This window comes from Rhinatrema bivittatum, chromosome 4 (assembly GCF_901001135.1).
Source record: "Rhinatrema bivittatum chromosome 4, aRhiBiv1.1, whole genome shotgun sequence".
NCBI classification, from domain to species: domain Eukaryota; kingdom Metazoa; phylum Chordata; class Amphibia; order Gymnophiona; family Rhinatrematidae; genus Rhinatrema; species Rhinatrema bivittatum.
This window is the reverse complement of record NC_042618.1, coordinates 475,454,798-475,476,522: the sequence shown is the minus strand read 5'-3', so window position 1 is coordinate 475,476,522 and position 21,725 is coordinate 475,454,798. Positions and strand designations below refer to the sequence as shown.

Here is a 21,725-nt window from a genome sequence, read left to right as displayed (position 1 = left end):
CCAGCTCAGCGGGACCCGCGTTTTTCCTCCCCTCCAGAGGAAACGCCACATGGTGCCCTCTAGCTGGCAGAGATCTGCCCGTTGCAATATCATTGGTAGGTTTTGAAGAAGGTAAAGCCATTGAGGCAAGATGACCATTTTAAATAAATTAACTCGACCATAGAGAGAAAGAGGCAGAGTACTCCAATTAGCCAAACTGTCAGGGTAGCCTGCAGCTTTCTGGGAACATTTGCCTGGTATATTTGGGCAGGGTTCGCTGGGACATGCACCCCCAAGTAACACAAGTGATCAGCAACCCATCGTAATGGAAAGGTGTCCTGCCAGGTAGTTGACAGAGTAGGAGGATAAACTAAAGCTGAAGATTTGGATTCATTTACTATCCTTATTTTGGATTCATTTACTATCCTTATTTCCTTCCTCTCCCAGTTCTACAACCTTGTTTTATTGTAACTTTTGCTTCCGTTGCACTTGTTAAAAGAACAGTTTTTGCACCCCCTGTTATATGTAAACCGGCATGATATGATCTTATCATGAATGCCGGTATAGAAAAACCTTAAATAAATAAATAAATAAAATTTAATTTCAGGCTGGAGAACACCCCAAATTCCCAAATTAAATGCAGTAAAGGGGACAAAGACGCCTGAGGATCTGTCACAAATACCAACAAGTCGTTTGCAAATGCCACTCCCTTGAAAAGTCACGTACCAAACCGAACTCCTCGAATCTTGCGCCTACCATAAAGAGCTAATAAAAGAGCTTCGAGTTGTAAAATAAACAGTAAGGGTGATAATGGACAACCTTGCCTAGTGCCCCTGGCAATTCCAAATGGCTCCAACCGCGCGCCATTCGCCAATATCACTGCTCTAGGATCCGAATATAATAACCGCACCGCCTGTAAAAAGAGACCATTAAACCCCATTTTCTCCAAAATGTAAAATAAGTAGCGCCACTCCAGTCTGTCAAATGCCTTCTCGTAATCAAAACTTATTACCAGATACGGGATATCGAGCTGTCAACAGATCGTCATGGCCATTAGGACCCGGAGTATATTTGCCAGTGCATATCTCCTCTGTACAAATCCCACCTGGTGGTCTCCAACCAAAGAGGGTAATAGTGGGGCCAACCTATCTGCCAGTATTTTAGCTAAAATTTTATGATTTAAATTTAGCAAAGAGATCGGACGATAGGATTCTGATAAAAGAGGATCCTTTCCTGCTTTTGGTATAAGGGTAATTAAGGCTAGGTTATCATGCGGTGGGAAAGATCCGCAAGTGACCAGCTCTGAAAATGCTGCGGCCAGAGGTGCCGATATCCTATCCACCAAAAGCTTAAAAAACTCTGCCATGTATCCATCAGGGTCTGGGGCTTTAAAGTTTTTAAGCTGGCGAATAACCAAACCTACCTCTTGCTCTGATATGGACTGATTTAGCGTTTCTTGTTGGGTTCTGGTCAAACTCGGAAGAGACACCTTAGAACAAAACCGTGCACTACCCTCCTCACTCCCACCTTCCGGGCATATAAAGCAGAATAGAAGTCCCGAAAGCTATTTAAAATGGAGTGTCTCGGACCACCCCAGTAGGTGAGGCCCGCAGCGCCGGGATAAACCAACTTTTCCTAGCGGATCTAATCAAATTGGCCATCATCTGACCTTTACATCAACGAGCTTCTTTTTGCTCGTTGATGTAACAGTGAATTGAGCGCCACTTGTAGCGATCTATGTGCAGCCCGCGTTTCCTCATTCCCAACCACTGTCAGACGCGCCCTGGCCTTGCGCAGTTGAGTGTTCAGCGTTAGTATACGTTTGTCAAGACTCTTACGAAAATGGGAAATATAGGATATGATGTCCCCTCGTAAAACCGCTTTCGCTGCATACCAGAACAAAGCAGGTTGGGAAACATGTATTTTATTTAAGGACGCGTAATCCTCCCATTTAGCACACAGATACTCATAAAATTTCGTATCTGTGGCTAGAAAGTAAGGATATCGCCACTGTTTGGGCGAATACTGGCTACTAGAAAACTGAACATCGAGTCATACAGGAGCATGATCAGATATAACAATGTTATCTATTCCGGCATCTTGAACCAGAGAAAACGCACTACAACTAATAAGGAAGTAGTCTAATCTTGAGAAGGTGGCGTGCTCACGGGAGATGTGAGTAAAGTCTTTCTCTAGAGGATGTAAAGTGCGCCACGTGTCCAGCAAGTGTAACGTGGTTTCCAACATTTGAGGGCCCTGTCCCATACCCCGTTCACGACTATGTGATTGAGAAGCGTCCAGGTCCACATCTCGTATCGTATTAAAGTCACCACCCATTATTAAAGTACATTAATATACGGGAGTAGGTGCGAGTAAAGCCTACGGAAAAAGGAACCTTCTTAACAACTGTAGGACATGCACCTAGTGGAACATCTCCTGATTGGGCTACACCCGTCAGCCACGAACTGCTGCATCTGCTCCTGAGATCCAGGTTAGCAGTATATAGAGTCCCCAAGAGCCAGAGCTCACTACAGCTGCTTTTAACCCTGAGTGAAAGTCTTCCCACGTACAATTTTGTGTTTTCTGGGAAATTCTGTGCCCAGAAGAACCTCACCCGGGTCCCAAAAGGGGCTGGATCTGTCTTTTTAGCCTCAGAATGGATAGCAACGCATTGCCCGCTGCCAGATAAAAAGGGGGCAGCGTATCTGTAATCATTGCCCTCTTCAGCTGCTTATAACGCTGCCAAGTTTCAGCTTTCAATCTCCAGCTTCCCTTGGATTTCACAACTCTGCATTTTGTAGTATTGAAATTTAGCCGAGGAGCTGAGGCTACTTGGCAGTAAAAGCTCAGTATAAAAATGTCAGAGTCTTGTATTGTGGCTGCGAAATGTAAAGAAGTGGAACATGAGAAGAGGGTGAGATACAGGTGTGCACGGAACAGGAAAATGGCCAGGGACTGCTTATACCCAGTAATTTCACAGTAGGGGAACAGTGGGACAAGGCGGTGGCCAGAGACAGAGGGACACTGGGCTGCCCAGTTTGGGGTGTAACTAGCAGAGAAAAGGAGGCAATAATGACTCTGTACAGATCATCGGTGAGACGCCTCCTGGGGTGTCGTGTCCATTACTGGAGGCCATGCCTTCAGGATACGGACAGAGTGGAGATGATCAGAAGGGCTACCAAAATGGTATGGGGTCTGCAGCAAAAGCCCTCTATGATGAGACTTAGGTACCTAAATATGCAATACCCTAGAGGAGAGGAGAGTTGGGAGAAACGATCTGAAAGATATTAATAACGTGCAAAAAGCAATCCTGTTCTAGAACAAGAGGTCATGATGTGAAAGGTATTAATAACACACAAGAAGCAATCCTGTTCTAGAACAAGAGGCCATGATGTGAAAGGTATTAATAACGCGCAAGAAGCAATCCTGTTCTAGAACAAGAGGTCATGATGTGAAAGGTATTAATAACGCGCGAGAAGCCATCCTGTTCTAGAACAAGAGGCCATGATGTGAAAGGTATTAATAACGCGCGAGAAGCCATCCTGTTCTAGAACAAGAGGTCATGATGTGAAAGGTATTAATAACGCGCGAGAAGCCATCCTGTTGTAGAACAAGAGGCCATGATGTGAAAGGTATTAATAACGCGCGAGAAGCAATCCTGTTCTAGAACAAGAGGTCATGATGTGAAAGGTATTAATAACGCGCGAGAAGCCATCCTGTTGTAGAACAAGAGGCCATGATGTGAAAGGTATTAATAACGCGCGAGAAGCAAGCCTGTTCTAGAACAAGAGGTCATGATGTGAGGCTCAGAGAGCCTAGACTCAGGAGCAGCATGAGAAATGGCCTAGATTCATTCAGCAAGCGCCATCCTAGAGCATGGGCTTCATGTACCGGGACTGGACTTTGCACCTCTGCATGCATGAAATGGTAAAGGACTTGAAGGAAGCATGGGATAAGCCTGGAGGATCCTTAGCTGCAAAAGAGTGAAAGGCGGCTGGGTCAGTGTGTCAGGCTGCAGATACAGGAAGAACCAGAAGCCCTAGCGACAACGCAGGCCCCCCTTGTGGCCCGGTCTGTCTGGCAGGCTTAACACATGCCTTGTGTTGACCAGATTGGTGCGGTGGGGTTGGTGGTGACAGGGAGCCAGGGGGAAAGGCCACGGGGGACCTGGGAAGCTGGATCTTTAGTTGCCATTCCTGGTGTCGATGACTGTTTAAATTGCTGTGCTACTTTGTGGTTGGAAATGGGAGGGGGGAGATGCTGGGGATGAACTGTAAAAGGAATCCTGATACCTGGGTGCCTAGGAGAGTGGAGCCCTGAGGAGGAAGATGAGAACAACTGTCCTGGATAGGGCTTGATATTATTGTACAGAAAGTACCCCCGTATGGCTGGCGGCAGGGACCCATCCTTGCAATGTGGACAGGACTGGTGGGGGGGTGGTCAGTTGGGTCTCTTTCTGTCGTCCTCTGTTGAGTTACTGTGCTGCAGACACTAATGCTGTTGTGTTTGCACCTGTAGGTACTTCACGATCACATAGCGTACCGGTACGAGGTCTTGGAAATAATAGGCAAAGGATCCTTTGGACAAGTAGCAAAATGTTTGGACCATAAGACTAATGAGCTAGTAGCAATTAAAATTATACAGAACAAGAAGAGGTAAGGCCAGATAGATCTCTGCATAGCAGCCTGTGCTGTTAGGGTGGAAGTAGGCGTGGCCTCCATCTTTCATCTGGACCCCGGTGGGAGCAGGCTGCTGCTCATCCAATGAGAAGAGCTCTGGGTGCTGCTTAGGAAACAGTCCGCTGGTTGCAGCATGATTGGCCCCGACCTTTGCTTTTCTAAGAGTTCTTCGACCTGTGACCCTCTTGCACCTTTTCCATCACATGGAGTTCATCTGATTGAGCCCTGCTCACTTTGAGTAGGAACCACTAGTGTAGGGGCCCCTGTAGAGAGGTGCTCCCTTCTGCCCAATCCAAGGGGACTCGCTGCAGAGCTCTTGGACCTTACCTGGGTGCTTTTGTAGGATGGAGAAGTGGGTTGCGTGCATTCTGCCGTGACCATCACAGCGAGCCATACAAAGCTCAGTGTGGGTGTGAGCACAGGGAAAGGGGGAAAAGCTTATTAGAAGAAAAACTTAGCCTTCCAGCTGATACAGCCCTGCCGTTACCCGGTGCATGTATACAATTGAACTACAGAATTTATTTCCCATGCATGCAACGGGAGTAAAATCAGGACTGGATTAGTCTGTCTTGAAAACATGGAGCCCGTGGATCTCCTTAGGAAAGCATGCAAGTACATGTGATTGAATCTAAATGTTAAACCATTGGGTGTGGAGCATGTGTGCTGGGTGCCGGGGTGATCTCCTCTCTAAGCAAATGGTGATATGGCATGTGGGGGAGCTGTGCGCAGCCTTTAAGCAGATGAGGCCCTGACCTATGGCGTTCCTCATTCTCTCTTCTGCTCAGATTTCATCACCAGGCTTTAGTGGAACTGAAGATTTTAGATTTGCTTCGCAGAAAAGACAGAGATGGCACCAACAACATAGTGCACATGAAGGAGTACTTCTACTTCCGGAACCATCTCTGCATTTCCTTTGAGCTGCTGGGGTAAGAGGCTTTCACGCCTTGGGAGCTTTATGCCTTCTCTTGTCACTGCCACTCTCTGAATGGCTCCAAACCTCCATGCAAGGCTTCATCTGATTGGTTCTTGCACACTCTGTGTGATGTCATTTATGACATCATTGTCAGTCTAGACCAAGCAGATGGAGTTTATGCAAAGTCATTCTCAATGCAGCTGCTTCCTGAGGTCATCGAGAGCTTCCGGGAAGCAACTGAAAGAAAAGGGAGCAGGTTTAAAGGGCTTGCAGGTACCTTCTGCCCATGGGGCTGCAAGTTAATGTGAAAATTTGGGTCAGTGGGAGGAATGTGCCGGTATCTTATTTATTTATTTATTTATTTATTTATAATTTTTATATACCGATGTTCCTGTAAAGAATACATATCGCACCGGTTTACAAGGAACTGAACAGTCGCCTCCAGGGCGGAAATACATTAAAACAGTCGCCTCAAGGCAGAATACATTAACACAAGTATACAGGAAAACTATTAAAAGAGAACTTTCATAAACTCAATTAAATGTAACTGTGAACCATAAATCTTGAACCATAAATCTTGTGCCCACAGGGATTTTAGAAGGAAATCTGAAGCTGTGTTTTCCCCTCCCCTAATCTAAACCTGCCCCTTTTCCCTTGGGTGGAATTACATGCATCGTGAATAGTGTTACGTTTGGCGGCTCACAGGACTGCCCCGAGCGCTGCCGTACTCACCCCTACCGCTGACCGACACTGCTGGAAGCCTCCTATCCCAGCAGAATGCCGCTGTTGCCAGATGCTGCTGCTGCTGCCGCCAGTGCACGCGCATGTGCACGTGTAATATAGGCCCCACGGCGGGAAACACCGAACGGTGCCACCCAATGATGCCAGCCTTTAAGCATGACCTCGCCTCAGCAATGGGTCTCCGGCCTTGCAGTACATGTGCTTGTGTGTTCCTGGTTCCTGTTCTCCTTCATTCCTGAGTTCAGTCTTGTCTTCTAGCCTTGCCGTCCAGCTTTGCCTCATCCAGCCTCGCCTTGTCCTGTCCAGTGGTTTCTGTGTGTCTTCATCCACCCTTGGCTTGACTCTCTGGATCTTGACCCCTTGCTTGAACCTGACCACAATTGCCTGCTGCCTGGCCCTGACCCCCTTGCCTGGATCTGGCCACTCTCGCTAGCCGCCTCCCCCAACCTTGGCCTGTTTCTGACTCAGTCTACTACTTACCCTGACCCCAGGGCGCATTTGGACTCTAGTTCTCTTCACTTCCCTAGGGATCCGCCTGAGTTCTGCCGGCCACCAGAAACCAAGGGCTCAACCTGCACAGAAAGCAGCTGGTATAAGTGAAGCTCCAGACTGTCCCGCTACTGGACTCGTTTGCCGGTTACCAGCGTAGGCCTCATGGAGTCGCCCTTGAAGCTGTGTCAGCTATGCGCACAGCACAAAGAGATCACGCACCTGCTCTCCTTCAGTTTGCTGAGGCCATGAGCTCGGCTGACTCGCCTCAAGGCTTCACTATCGCTAGCTTAGCACACGAACTCCAACAGCAGCAGGATCAGCTTAACAGTATGGCCGGATATCTTCAGGGCATCGTGGTTCGTTCTGCTCTGGCACCCATTATGTGTCCTGCTATTCCCTTGCTCAACCTGCCACTGTCCCCGAGGTACGATGGAGACTTCCTCAAATGTAGAGGCTTCCTCAACCAAAGTCAGATGCAGTTCGAATTGCAGGCACCTTTGTTTCTGACAGCCCGAGTCAGGTGACTTCTATTCTTTCCTTGTTGGGCAGCACCTCTCGGGCTTGGGCCTCACCCCTTTGGGAAAGGGATGATCCGCTCTTGGGGGACCAGATGCACTTCTGCAGGAATTCTGGCAAATTTTGGAAGAGCTCGGTCGCACAGCTTCGCAGGCATCTGAACTCCTCCAGATTAGGCAAGGCTCCCGGTCTGTGGGAGAGTATGCAGTGCACTTCCACCCTCTGGCCTCCGAACCTCAGAGGGACAGTGACAGTCTGATTGTGATTTTCAGACAAGGACCCTCGGAGCGCATAAAAGCTGAGCCGGCTGCCCGGGACCTGCTGGATACATTGGAAGGCCGGATTAGCCTAGCCATAGGGTTAGACCTGAGGGTTCAGAAGCAGGGCAGAGAGAGAGAGGTGCTCCTCGCCCCAGTGTCCAATAACCTCCCTCTCTCCCCTGGAGCTAGGACTAGCACCACTTGAGGCCATGCAGGTGATCGCTTCAAGCGTTCAGCAGGAGAGCAGGAACCAGGAATATGCAAGCAACGTGTGCAGCAAGGCAGGAGATTCGTTGCCGAGGCGAGGCAATGCTGCAGGGCCCCGTGCTTAAGTAGCCTGGTTGGGCTGACATCATCGGGAGGTGCCACTCAGTGTTTCCCGCCCTGGGGCCCATATTATGTTTGCACATGGGCACGCGCGTGCCTCAGGGAAGGCAGCGTCGGCAGGGGTTGGCAGTATGAGGCGATGGCGGCATTCTGCGTTCCTGACTTCAGCCTTGTCTTCTACTCTTGCCTCGTCCTACCCTGTCTTCTCCAGCCTTCCTCATCCAGTCCTTGTCCAGCCTCGCTTTGTCCTGTTCGTCCTGTCCAGTGTCTTCTGTGTATCTTCGCCCATCCTGTGCTTGCCTCTGCGGATCTTGACCTTTTGCTTTGATTAATCCAGGACTGCCTGCTTCCTGGACCTGACCACTCTTGCTAGCCACCTGCCCCAACCTTGCTCTGCCTTTGACTCCGTTAGTCTGCTGCCTGCCATGTCTTTGGACTCTAGTTCTCCTCACTGCGCTAGGGAGCCGCCCAAGTCCTGCCAGCCTATTTTTACCTGCCATGAAAAGGGGAGGGGGAATAATTATCACAGATACCTTTTAGGTGGATGAACACCTGCCTCCCTGCGGAAAAACATTTGAAAATTCACTTGTAAGAGTTTAAAAGTTAAATTTGTAGCTGATGGGAAATGTGGACTGCTTTGTACCATGTGTGTGTGCCACGTGTGTATCAGAGACTCCGCAGAGACACTCGGATGCTCACCTACAAGGTGCTGACGTCAGTACAGGTGTTGTAGCTTTTAATTGAAAGCTCACCTGTAGCAGTTCTTATGAGGATAAGAGACCCTGCAGACGTCTGTCTCACAAAGTGAAGTAATGTTGCTGTACAGTGAAACCTCGCCAGAGCAGGGTCAGACCCTCTTGCTGTGAAGTGTCGAGGCCCGGGTCATGGCTCTGCTGCTCCCCGCAGGTCCCTCTGTTTGGCAGAGAGCAGGGCATGTCTTCTCTGGCTGACATGGTGGCTCTGCTTGTCTTGCCTCTCTCTCCGGCTCAGAGCAGCGGGCGGCTGGGGCGTCACTTGTAGGAGCTTTCGGATGCTGCCCCTTCGTCCTCCGGAGCGCGCGGCGCTGATTCTGGTAGCTGGAGCGCAGTGGTTCTGGGGGATGCCAAGGTCAGTCGGAGTTTTGGGCAGGGCAGGGCGTGCAGTTCTATCTCCTACATATTCATTGTGGATATCCTGAAAGCCAGGCTGGTCAGGGAATCCCCGGGACTGCTGTAAGATGCTCTGAGGCTCCGCGCCTAGGCCCAGCGGCGACTGGCACAGTGTCTGCACCGCTATCACTCAGGGCTGCTCTTCCTGTGCAGGGACACCCCCTGAGCCACAAGGCTGCTGGTGAGCACAGACTCTTCCATCCCCTTTGGATCTGGAACCGTGAAGGGGAGCCGAGCAGGCTGAATTCATTGAGGGGGGAGACCTGTTATTGTTGCTCGTTTCCTGTTATGGGTGCAGCACCTCTTATGGATATAATAAGCGCTCCCCTGTGCATGGAGCCGTTGCTTGTTTCCCTGCTAGTCTGTGCTGTCTGTGGGGATGAGGGCTCAGGGTGTTCGCTTGCAGGTAAGCTTGGTGAGAAGGTAGGGCTGGCTGGCTGGCCCTGAAAACAACATTTCTTCACGGTCTGCAGGGACAGGCGCTTGAACAGTAGCTGGGGATCCTGAGGGAGACAGGGGCTGGCTTTGTAAAATTCCCTGCCCTGGCAACCAGGCACAGGCACAGAACAATCCTAAGGGCCTGGCGGAGCCGCTGTATTGGCTTGTGTGGATTCTGGTATTGGACCTTCAGGTGACAGCACAAATTATCTGAGTGCGGTGCCGGACCCCCAGGCCGAAGGCCCCAGAAATGGGTCCTGTCGGTGGGTTCATCACCCGGGCCTGGATTCTGCCCCTCTGGTTGTCGGGGCGGGGATGATAGGGAGGGAATTCAGAGCTGTGTACATATGGAGGTGGTTCTGAGACCCCTGGGCGAGGACTGGGATAGAAGGGGGCGGAAAGAGTTTAACATTAAGAAATCCCCCCTCCCCCAGGATAGTTGCAAATGAGGGCTTAAGGCACTGTTCCTCCACAGTGTGCAGTACAAGCGTGGGGGTATATTTTCTGGGGGAGGGTGCATTTAGATTGCATTATGTTTGCTATAAACCCAGTGCATCAGGGGCATCGGGGTATATTTTCTGGGGGAGGGTGCATTTAGATTGCATTATGTTTGCTATAAACCCAGTGCATCAGGGGCATCGGGGTATATTTTCTGGGGGAGGGTGCATTTAGATTGCATTATGTTTGCTATAAACCCAGTGCATCAGGGGCATCAGGGTATATTTTCTGAGGGACGGTGCATTTAGATTGCATTATGTTTGCTATAAACCTAGTGCATCAGGGGCATCGGGGTATATTTTCTGAGGGAGGGTGCATTTAGATTGCAGAGTGTTTGCTATTAAAGCCAGTGCATCAGGGGCATCGGGGTATATTTTCTGGGGGAGGGTGCATTTAGATTGCAGAGTGTTTGCTATAAAAGCCAGTGCAGTAGAGGTGTCGGGGTATATTTTCTGGGGGAGGGTGCATTTAGATTGCAGTGTGTTTGCTATAAAAGCCAGTGCATCAGGGGCATCGGGGTATATTTTCTGGGGGAGGGTGAATTTAGATTGCAGTGTGTTTGCTATAAACCCACAGCAGTACAGGTGTTGGGGTATATTTTCTGGGGGAGGGTGCATTTAGATTGCATTATGTTTGCTATAAACCCAGTGCATCAGGGGCATCGGGGTATATTTTCTGGGGGAGGGTGCATTTAGATTGCAGTGTGTTTGCTATAAAAGCCAGTGCAGTAGAGGTGTCGGGGTATATTTTCTGGGGGAGGGTGCATTTAGATTGCAGTGTGTTTGCTATAAAAGCCAGTGCATCAGGGGCATCGGGGTATATTTTCTGGGGGAGGGTGAATTTAGATTGCAGTGTGTTTGCTATAAACCCAGAGCAGTACAGGTGTCGGGGTATATTCTCTCGGGGAGGGTGCATTTAGATTGTAGTGAGTTTGCTATGAACCCAGCGCAGGGTACATTTTCCAAGGGAGGATGCATCCCTCGGGGTTTCCTGGCGCCCCTTTCTGTCTCGGCAGGATTGGGTCTGGTCCCTCCCAGCCCTCCTCCTCCTCTCGCTTGTGGCAGGGACGTGCAGTCTTCTGCATTCACTCTCTGCCCTGATGTCAGCAGGAGGCCCCTGGGGCTCATTAGAGGCAGAGGACAGGTCCGCTGGAGTCGGGCTCGTGGCCGGGAGGCACGTGCTTCCCCCCTGGATGTGGGGGCGGTACAGCCCTCACATCTCAGTGCAGAAATAACTCTCGGGGCTGGCGAGGAGATCAGTAAGGCTGCAGACCAAGTCGCACGCCCTCCCCCCCGTTGAATCACAATTTTATGGATGGATTGTAAGGAAGAGGCAGTAAGAAGTCTTGCAATCCCTTTCATGTAAACTTTTTCTGACAGTTATTTGGATTCAGTGCACCCCTCTTCATGGATAGCTGAAGGGGAATTACATTCAGGCACTGTCCCTGTCCACAGGGGGCTCGCAATCTAAAGGGGTCATTTATCAAGCAGAAGACGCCTTGCATGGTATTTTAAATACTGTACGTTATTACCCCCCCGTAATGCAGTAATGAGCTCCTCTGCAGGGAAATGCTCACACAATTTCATGGAAATAAGTTGACTCGCCTTGCAGGTAAATAGCAAACTGCATTATTTTTAGGAAAGTCAGCGACAACTCTGCAATTTCTCACAGAGTTTAAACGCAGTGAGTTTCTCACAAACACCGTGTGTATCAGAGCTGGAGATGAGGCCTAGTAGAGGTTACGCGCACTGAGTCTCTCACAGACACCTTGTGGGCAGAACTGGAGATGAGGCACAGTATTTATTTATTTATTTATTTGTTTTATATACCGACATTCGATCGAGATATCACATCGGTTTCCAGATAACTAAAAGGATAGGATGGTAACAGCCCTATTTTACATTATAACATGGTAATAAATATAACAAATTATAACATTGTAATAAATATAACAAATTATGACAGAAATAACAGGATTACATGGAATATTTGATTATAGTATATAACATATGTACATAAAATGACTTGTTGATGAGGATAATTTATGGTTAAGGATAGCAGGGAGGGTTGAATAGGGGGAGATGGGGATGGGTGGGAGGAAGGTAGTGCAAGGGAGGGAAGATGGTGACGCGAGATGCTTGTGTAGGGGGCGTGGTGTGTTGCATTTGGGCAGGTTACGTGTCAGGTGGGAAAGCTTTTAAGAACAGCCATGTTTTGAGGTGTTTTTTGAAGACTTGCAATGAGGGTTCATTTCTGAGACAGGTGGGGAGGGAGTTCCATAGGGTAGGGCCCGCTATTGTTATGGCTCGTTTGCGGGTTGCGTTGAGGTGTGCAGATTTGAGATTGGGGACGGCTAGGAGGCCAGTGTTGCTGGATCTGAGAGTTCTTTGTGTGGGGTAAGGATGTATTGCGTTGTTTAGCCAGTTCATTTTGTTGTTGTTTATTTTTTTGTCTATGAGGGTGAGGGTTTTATACTGGATTCTTTGTGATGGGTAGCCAGTGGAGTTCTTTGAGAGTGGGTGTGATGTGGGAGGATTTTTTGTTGTTAGAGATGAGATGTTAAGTGCACTGATTTCTCACAAACACCGTGTGTATCAGAACTGGAGATGAGGCCTAGTAGAGGTTAAGTGCACTGATTTCTCACAAACACCGTGTGTATCAGAACTGGAGATGAGGCCTAGTAGAGGTTAAGTGCACTGATTTCTCACAAACACCGTGTGTATCAGAACTGGAGATGAGGCTGAGTAGAGATTAAGCGTACTGAGTTTTGTTGCGTCCGTCGGTCACAGACGGCTGCGACTGCTCTGCCTTACCTCTTTTTCTCCCCTTTCACTCTCTTTGGGCAAGATGGCTGCCTCCGGTGCCGAGGGCCTCGGCGTTTCCAAACCAGCAATGGCATCTCCATCCGCCATGCTCACTCCCGTGGATTCCTAGGGCGCAAGCGCGCACATCTCCTACGCTCAAATACACGTCATGGCGGGAACCTCGGGGGCGGCCCCACCGCTTGACGTCAGTACCTCCGGGTATATCTAGCCTCCGCCTCCACTTCCACTTTGAGATAGCAAAGACTTCGCTTTGCTACTCTGGCTGCTCGCTTACACGCTGCTTTCATGCTAAGGGCCTCGCTCCAGTAAGAAGCTCTAGACACCCACTCCTCAGTGGTCTCTCGCTTCCAACTTCCCTTTGGGGTTCCTCACTAAGACAACCGCTCCTCGGGAGTCTTTCTCTCTATTCTTCTTTCAGAATATTGGACCATTGGGTACTCGCTCCTCGATGACCTATCCACCTTTATATCCTGCACCACGGACCTTCAGTCCCACCATTCTACCACCAGGAAGACACCTTCATTCTGTGAGTACCTCTACGATCCGGCGTTCCAACTCTACCCACCAGCCGTGGCATTACCCGCACTGCGGGCTCCCGGCTATCATGAACATCTGGATGAGACTACACTTCTGAGCCTGTTGAGCGTACTGGCACTTCGTGGATCAGTGCCTTACCTTCCTGCTTTCACCATCTATCAACAGTAGTACAATAAAGGCTCTATCCATTCTGTGTCTGCTAACTGTGTCAGCCTATCGCAGTGCTTCCCCATGGGGCTCCTTCCTGTAGGCGGAGTCATCTCCATTTCGACCAAGGGTCCACAATGCCTCAAACACCACAGATTGCTAACTCCATGGACTCGGCTCAGCTCACAGCCCTGCTGGCCTAGCCCAGCGAATTGCAGAACAACAAAAGTCTTTTGAGAGCCTAGCTACTGCCTTCAATCATTTACACACTCAACTGAACTCTTCAGCTCCTCCTGTGGAGGGATTGCTGTCACTAGTGGTAACCCTTAAGACCACTGTACCTTTAGCCACACCTACCCACTTCACAGGTGATGGCAAGATATGCAGAGGGTTCATTAATCAATGCTCCATGCATTTTTCATTACATCCTACCCTCTTTCCCACTGAAGCTTCAAAGACCACCTACATCCTGTCGTTCCTTGAAGGACGAGCCCTGGCCTCGGCTTCACCGCAATGGGAACGTGAAGATCCTATCCTGAATGACCTACCAGGATTTCTACAATTTTTTAAGTCTGTGTTTGATGACCCGGCTCGCCAGACCATCGCTGGATCTGCCTTGCTCAACCTTCAGCAAGGTAACAAGCCACTTACAGACTTTGCTATTGAATTTAAGACTCTAGCATCTGAACTACATTGGGACACTGGATGCTTACGTGCCATATTCATGGAGGGTCTCAACTCTCACATAAAGGACAAATTAGTGGCTCGCGATTTGCCTGATTCCCTTGAGTCCTTGATGGAACTAGCAGGGAGAATTGACCACCGTATCCACGATCGTACTCAAGAGGCTAAGAGTCCATGAAAGTCTACAGTGGGGGCTAACTGTCCTAAACCTGTGCCTATTGCTTCCAACTTACTGTCTGCACCCCTAGAGGAGGAAGAGCCTATGCAACTAGGCCGAAGCCACTTGACCTCTAAGGAGAGATGTTATCGCAAGCACATGGGGTTGTGCATGTACTGTGGCAAATTGGGTCATGCAGTCCAAACCTGTCCCATTTGTCCGGGAAACTGACGGGCCTGGAATCTGCAAGAGGACTTCTCCTGGGACTCACCTCTCCTACTCCTCCATTATCATTACCAGTATCTACTTTGCGGAGGTCTCAAATTTCAGACTCTTGCTCTCATTGACTTCGGTGCCGGAGGTAATTTTATTCTGAAGCGCTTGGTCGAACATCTGAGGATTCCTACCACACCAATAGCTAAGCCTCTGCTATTGTCATCCATCCATGGAGAACCACTTCCTGGAGAAGTTTCATTGACCACCCAGGCCATCAGCCTGCGCACTGGAGCTCTACACTCAATTTCTTTTCTAGTGTTGGAAAAAGCCATGCATCCGGTGGTGTTGAGCCTGCCGTTGCTTCAAGACCATATGCCACAATTTAATTGGGCTACCTTGGAACTGACCCGGTGGGGACCAGACTGTCATGGTCGGTGTCTTGCTGAAGTTTCATTGCTTATCTGCATGCCTACTACTCCATCATTACCTGGCTTACCTCTACAATACGCCTCCTTCCAGGATATTTTCTCTAAGCAAGCAGCTGATGTTCTTCCCCCACATAGAGAGTTCGATTGTGCCATAAATCTGAAGCCAAATTCAGAACCTCCCAAAGGAAGAGTTTACCCTCTTTCAGTAGCTGAGACCAAAGCTATGTCTACCTACATACAAGAAAATCTACAAAAGGGATTTATCAGACCTTCCAAATCTCCTGCTGGTGCAGGCTTCTTTTTTGTAAGGAAGAAGGATGGCACTTTACGCCCCTGCATCGACTACAGGGATCTGAATGAGATTACGATCAAGGACAGGTACCCTCTGCCCTTAATATCTGAACTGTTTGATAGACTCCAAGGGGCCAAAATATTCTCCAAATTGGACCTAAAAGGAGCTTACAACTTGGTGCGTATTCGAGAAGGAGACGAATGGAAGACTGCTTTTAACATCCGTGATGGACACTTTGAATACCTCGTCATACCCTTCGGTTTAAGTAACGCACCTGCAGTCTTTCAAAATATGATGAACAACATCTTACGGGACTTACTATATCAATGCGTAGTAGTATATCTTGATGACATACTGATCTTTTCTCAAGATCTGCAAAGTCATCAGGAGGATGTTAAGAAAGTCCTAAGACGCCTGCGTGAGTACCACCTTTACGCAAAGCTTGAGAAGTGCAAATTTCACAAAGAAGCTGTACCCTTCCTGGGATACATTGTTTCTAAGAATGGTTTTCAAATGGACCCCAAGAAACTTGAGAGTATCCGGGACTGGCCTCAACCCAGAGGCCTGAAGGCATTGCGTCGCTTCTTGGGATTCACCAATTACTACCGATCCTTTATTAAAAACTACTCATCATTGACAGTCCCTCTAACTATGATCAAGAAGGGAGCCAACCCTGCCAATTGGTCTCCAGAAGCCATCTCAGCCTTCCTGACGCTCAAAGAGGCTTTTCAAAAGAAGCCGTGTCTCTGCCACCCTGACCCACACCGTCCTTTCTTCGTGGAGGTCGACGCATCCGACGTTGGTGTGGGGGCGGTTCTAAGTCAGTACAGCCAATCCAATGTGCTCCATCCTTGCTCTTTCTTTTCTAGGTGATAGGCGACAAGGAGCTTCTCGCGATCAAGCTGGCTTTTGAAGAGTGGCATCCCTGGCTAGAAGGCATCTCTGGCTAGAAGGCATACAACACCGATCACTAGAATCTAGAGTACCTTCGACATGCTCAACGACTCAACCACCGTGAGGCCAGATGGTCTCTGTTTTTCAACAGGTTCGACTTCCTTCTGAAATACTGTCCAGGAGAGAACTCCCGGGCTGATGCCCTATCACGCTCCTTCTCACCACAGGATGTGCCAGATGAACCCCGTCATATCATCGATCCCGAAAGAGTGGTTCTCGCAGCCACCCACACGGTACCTGCCGGGAAGACGGTGGTGGCCAGAGGTTTAAGGAAAAGACTTTTGAAATGGGCACCAGATTCCCGTCTGGCAGGCCATCCAGGACAGAGTTGTACCATAGCAATGTTGCAAAGATTCTATTGGTGGTCAACCATGAAGAAGGACGTGCAAGTGTACAATGGTTCCTGCACTGTCTGTGCCAAGCAAAAGCCACCACCCGGGCATCCTTGGGGCTTATTACAGCCTCTACCATCACCGGATGAACTATGGACCCATATCGCTACCGATTTCGTAGTGGACCGGCCATCATTCAACGGCAATAACACCATATGGGTTACGGTCGACCGATTCTCTAAAATGGCACACTTTGTAGCATTCAGAGGGAACACAAGAGCAAGACTGCACTCAGAAGTTATAGTACAACCACAATAAGTGCAGATAATGTTGCATAGTCCATATGGGTTTTCAAAAAAACTTTCTTTTATTTTTGTTTCTACAGAAACAGCAGCTCCACTGTTATCATCAATATTTCTCAATCGGTCCCCCGACACGGACCCGTGTTTCGCCGAGGCTGCGTCGGGAGGGACAAATAACTTTAAACAACAGTTCTGAAAGTAAAACATACAAATGGACTATGTAAGTAGAGAACCTACGGACCGACATAGAAACATGACTTCCAAGAAAGTTTTTAACATACCGTAAATCTTCTTAATAGGGTTTGGCAGGGAGCACGTACACAACTGGTATAGTGGGGGTTTAAACATTGTCAAAAAGGCATGAAAACAGCGGACCAATCAGCATTATCAGGGAAACAGCCAATCAGAAAACAGGTATATCATGACAGTCAAAAATCAAGTAAAATAAATCCTTTCCAATTCCTTATTCAAGCCGTGGAGCGTAACAGTATTCAAAGTATATATCCATCTTTGTTTTATCCGGATCAGATGTTCTGAGAAGTTACCCTCACGCAGTGGCGTAGCCAGAATTGATTTTTTGGGTGGGCACAAGGTTAACATGGGTGGGCTGTAGGCATGCAGGTCTACTAGTTGTTTTTTTTACTGATAAATAATGCCAAATTATGCAGCATAGCATTCACATCTACGCCTAAGTATGAGGCTTACTTAATGATACAAACATAATTCACGGTGATTTGTGGTACTTTAGCCTTCTTATTATTACGATTTTATACACGGCTCCTACCTGTCCATAAATTTTGAGAGAGCGGTTGTGTTGCTTATATTTAAATTGCTAACATCTCAAAATATAGATATATATTTTTACCTTTGTTGTCTGATCTTTGTATTTTTCTAATCAGTTGGTCCTGGTCTCTTTTTCCCATTTTTTCCCTTATAGCTCATTTCCTAATTCCTTTTCAGTGTCTTTCTTCTATTACTGTCTTCTTCCCTTCCACACACACACACACACACACATACACGCTTTCTCTCACAGACTCCCTCTCACACACTCAAGCTGTCACTCTCATATGCTCTCCCCCCCCCCCCCCCCCCCACAAGCTCACATTCAAGTTCTCACTTTCTCACCCCTCCCCAGGCTTATATTCTTATGCACACACAGACGCACATCCAGGCACCCATTCTCACCCACACACATAAACCCAGACTCCCATTCTCACCAACAAACCCATGCTCCCAGTCTCACCCACACATATTCAAGCTCCCATTCTCATCCATACATATACACATTTAAGGTACTATTCTCACCCACACATACACACATTCAAGCACCCATTCTTATCCACATATTCAAGCTTCCATTCTCACCCACCCACACAAACCCAGGCTCTCATTCTCACCCATATATACACACATTCAAGCTCCCATTCTCACCCACCCACAAACCCAGGCTCCCATTCTCAACCACACATACACACATTCGAGCTCCCATTCACCCACATATTCAAGCTTCCATTCTCACCCACATACACACCCAGGCTCCAGTTTTCACCCACACACACTCCCATTCTCATCCACACATACACATTCAAGCACGTGCACAGCTTCCGCTTTCTCCCCCAGAGCAGGAAGATCAGCTGCCTCTCCTGCTGCCACCGGACTCCTGCTATCTTCTTCGGGCGTCGGGCCGTACTGCCCGCCGAACTTCCTGTCGGGGGGGGGAGCGGAAGCGCAGCGCACAACGTCCGCTTCCTCCCTCCCCCCCCCCCCAAGCAGGAAGATCGGCGGGCAGTACGGCCCGACGCCCGAAGATAGCAGGAGGCCGGTGGCAGCAGGAGAGGCAGCTGATCTTCCTGCTCTGGGGGAGAAAGCGGAAGCTGTGCGCGGCGCTTCCGCTCCCCCAAACAGGAAGTTCGGCGGGCCGTTTGACCCGAAGATAGCAGGAGAACGGGTGGCAGCAGGAGAGGCAGCTGATCTTCCTGCATTGGGGGGAGGAAGCGGAAGCTGCGCTCGGCGCTTCCGCTCCCCCCCCCCGAACAGGAAGACCGGTTGGCCATACGGCCGCAGCAGCGCTTCCCCATGAGTGCCGTGATGGCGCGCGAGGCGTGGGTTCTCTTGTTCGCTGTCGCGGGGATGGGATCCCGCGACAGCCTTGCAGTTCCGGTGCCAGTTGGGTGGGCCTGGGTCTAAGTTGGGTGGGCACCTGCCCACCCAGGCCCACCCGTGGCTACGCCACTGCCCTCACGGCTCGGTCGGGTAGCAACTTCTAAAACAAAGAAGAATAAGTCAAACAGTGTATGTGACAGCTGGGCCCAGTGGTCAACTAATGGTGCATTTTCACGCAAATTTCTAATGTTAGATTTATGCTCAGTGATTCTTGTTTTGATCATTCTCATAGCCTTCCCTACATGTACAGTTTTTTTACATGGACATTGGATAATGTAAATAACCCCCTCTGAGTTACAGTCCGTATAATTTCTTAGATTATAGATTTTACCAGTTACTGGATGTTCAAAGGAAGACATAGTCTTACTACATGGGCAGACCGAACAGTGTCCGCAAGGTTTATGTTCACGTATTTTTGGTTTGATACGACTTACTACAAACAGGTTAAAGGCACCGCTATGGGTACCACCATGGCCCCAAGTTTGGCATGCCTTTATGTGGCAAATTTTGAGGAGACTTACATATACTCTTCTGAATGGTCAGGCTGTTTGCACGTATGGTTGAGATTTATTGATGATATTTTTTTAATTTGGCTCGGAACTGATGTACAATTCTATATGTTTTTTGACTGGCTGAATCATTGCAATGACAATTTATAGTTTAGTTTCAGTATTCATTCATCTAAAATAGCCTTTCTTGATATTCTTATATCATTCGATAATACCAAATTCTCGACTACCATTTTTAGAAAAGACACTGACCGGAACATGTTGTTGAGTTTTGATAGTTGCCACCCTAGGGCTCTTAAAAGCAATATACTTACAGGCCAGTTCCTAAGATTACGGTGGCTGTGCTCTTCTACGCTCGAGTTATTGCTAAAGCTAAGGAGATGATGGCCCGGTTTCAGGAGAGAGGGTATCCAAGTAAGATTTTGAAAAAAGCCTTTAAAAGAGCTCTCTATGTTAATAGGGACCTATTGTTTTGGCCACAAGTTTGTTCTTCGGACAGCACAGTGAACTGTATATTACCATTCTCTACTCTTAGCAAACCTGTAACTCAGATTATTCGCAAGCACTGGAAATCATTAGTTCTCCAAAAGGTTTTCCAGAGCTCATTACACTTAACATATCGAAGAGGTACTAATTTGCGGGACATGTTAACACAATCTGATTTTAATGACACATACACACGCTCTCAAGTCAATGGTGAACATAAACCTTGCGGACACTGTTCGGTCTGCCCATGTACTAAGACTATGTCTTCCTTTGAACCGGTAAAATGTATAATCTAAGAAATTATACGGACTATAACTCAGAGGGGATTATTTACATTATTCAATGTCCGTGTAAAAAACTGTACGTAGGGAAGACTAAGAGAATGATCAAAACAAGAATCATTGAGCATAAATCTAACATTAGAAATTTGCGTGAAAATGCACCATTAGTTAACCACTGGGCCCAGCTGTCACAACATTGTCTGACTTATTCTTCTTTGTTTTAGAAGTTGTTACCCGACCGAGCCATGGGGGTAACTTCTCAGAACATCTGATCTGGATAGAACAAAGATGGATATATACTTTGAATACTGTTATGCCCCATGGCTTGAATAAGGAATTGGAATGGACTTATTTTACTTGATTTTTGACTATCATGATATACCTGTTTTCTGATTGGCTGTTTCCCTGATAATGCTGATTGGTCCGCTGTTTTCGTGCCTTTTTGACAATGTTTAAAACCCCACTATACCAGTTGTGTACGTGCTCCCTGCCAAACCCTATTAAGAAGATTTACGGTATGTTAAAAACTTTGTTGGAAGTCATGTTTCGTAGTTTCTCTACTTACATAGTCCATTTGTATGTTTTACTTTCAGAACTGTTGTTTAAAGTTATTTGTCCCTCCTGACGCAGCCTCAACAAAACACGGGTCCGTTTCGGGGGACCCATTGAGAAATATTGATGATAACAGTGGAGCTGCCGTTTGTGTAGAAACAAATATAAAAGAAAACTTTTTTGAATACCCATATGGACTATGCAACATTATCTGCACTTATTGTGGTTGTACTACACTTTGTAGCATTACCAGGATTACCCTCTGCTACTGAGTTAGCAAAACTCTTCATTAAACACATCTTTCGTCTTCATGGGATGCCTAAACATATCCTATCCGACAGAGGAATGTAATTTACTGCAAAGTTTTGGAGAGCATTATGTCAAAAATTTGACATCGTCTTGGACTTAACCTCTGCCTACCATCCTCAGTCTAACGTCAGACTGAGAGGATGAATAGGACGCTGAAACAATTTCTGCGATCTTATATCAACTCTAGACAACGACTGGGCTGAATTACTGCCTTGGGCGGAATTTGCCATCAATTCACATCCTGCTTCTTCAACGGGGTCTTCCCCTTTCCAGATTGTCTATGGGAGACAACCATTACCTCCACTGCCAATTCCATTGTCAGTAGCCTCTCCTGCTGCCTAGGCTACCGCAGCAGAATTATCCCAGCTTTGGAGACAGACGAAGGAGCTCCTCCTTAAAGCAGGACAAAAGGCAAAGAGAACCTATGATGCTCATCATCAAAAGGCACCCCAGTTTCAGCCTGGAGACAACGTTTGGTTAAGCACCAAGTACCTCCGACTTAAGCTTCCTTCTGCAAGATTTTCTTCTCGCTTTGTGGGACCTTTCCCCATCCTCCAGCG

The 21,725-nt window shown here is 48.1% G+C and overlaps 1 protein-coding gene across 5 annotated transcripts in view; it reads left to right on the top strand.

The window, feature by feature from the left end:
• The window catches only part of DYRK4 (dual specificity tyrosine phosphorylation regulated kinase 4), a 246,022-nt gene that overhangs the window by 194,255 nt on the left and 30,042 nt on the right, over nucleotides 1-21,725 (top strand). For all 5 annotated transcript variants that reach the window (XM_029597284.1, XM_029597287.1, XM_029597285.1 and 2 more), the window contains 2 exons: nucleotides 4,498-4,634; nucleotides 5,444-5,584. In XM_029597284.1, coding sequence (XP_029453144.1) covers nucleotides 4,498-4,634; nucleotides 5,444-5,584 — 278 coding nt within the window. The remainder of the gene's footprint in view (nucleotides 1-4,497; nucleotides 4,635-5,443; nucleotides 5,585-21,725) is intronic.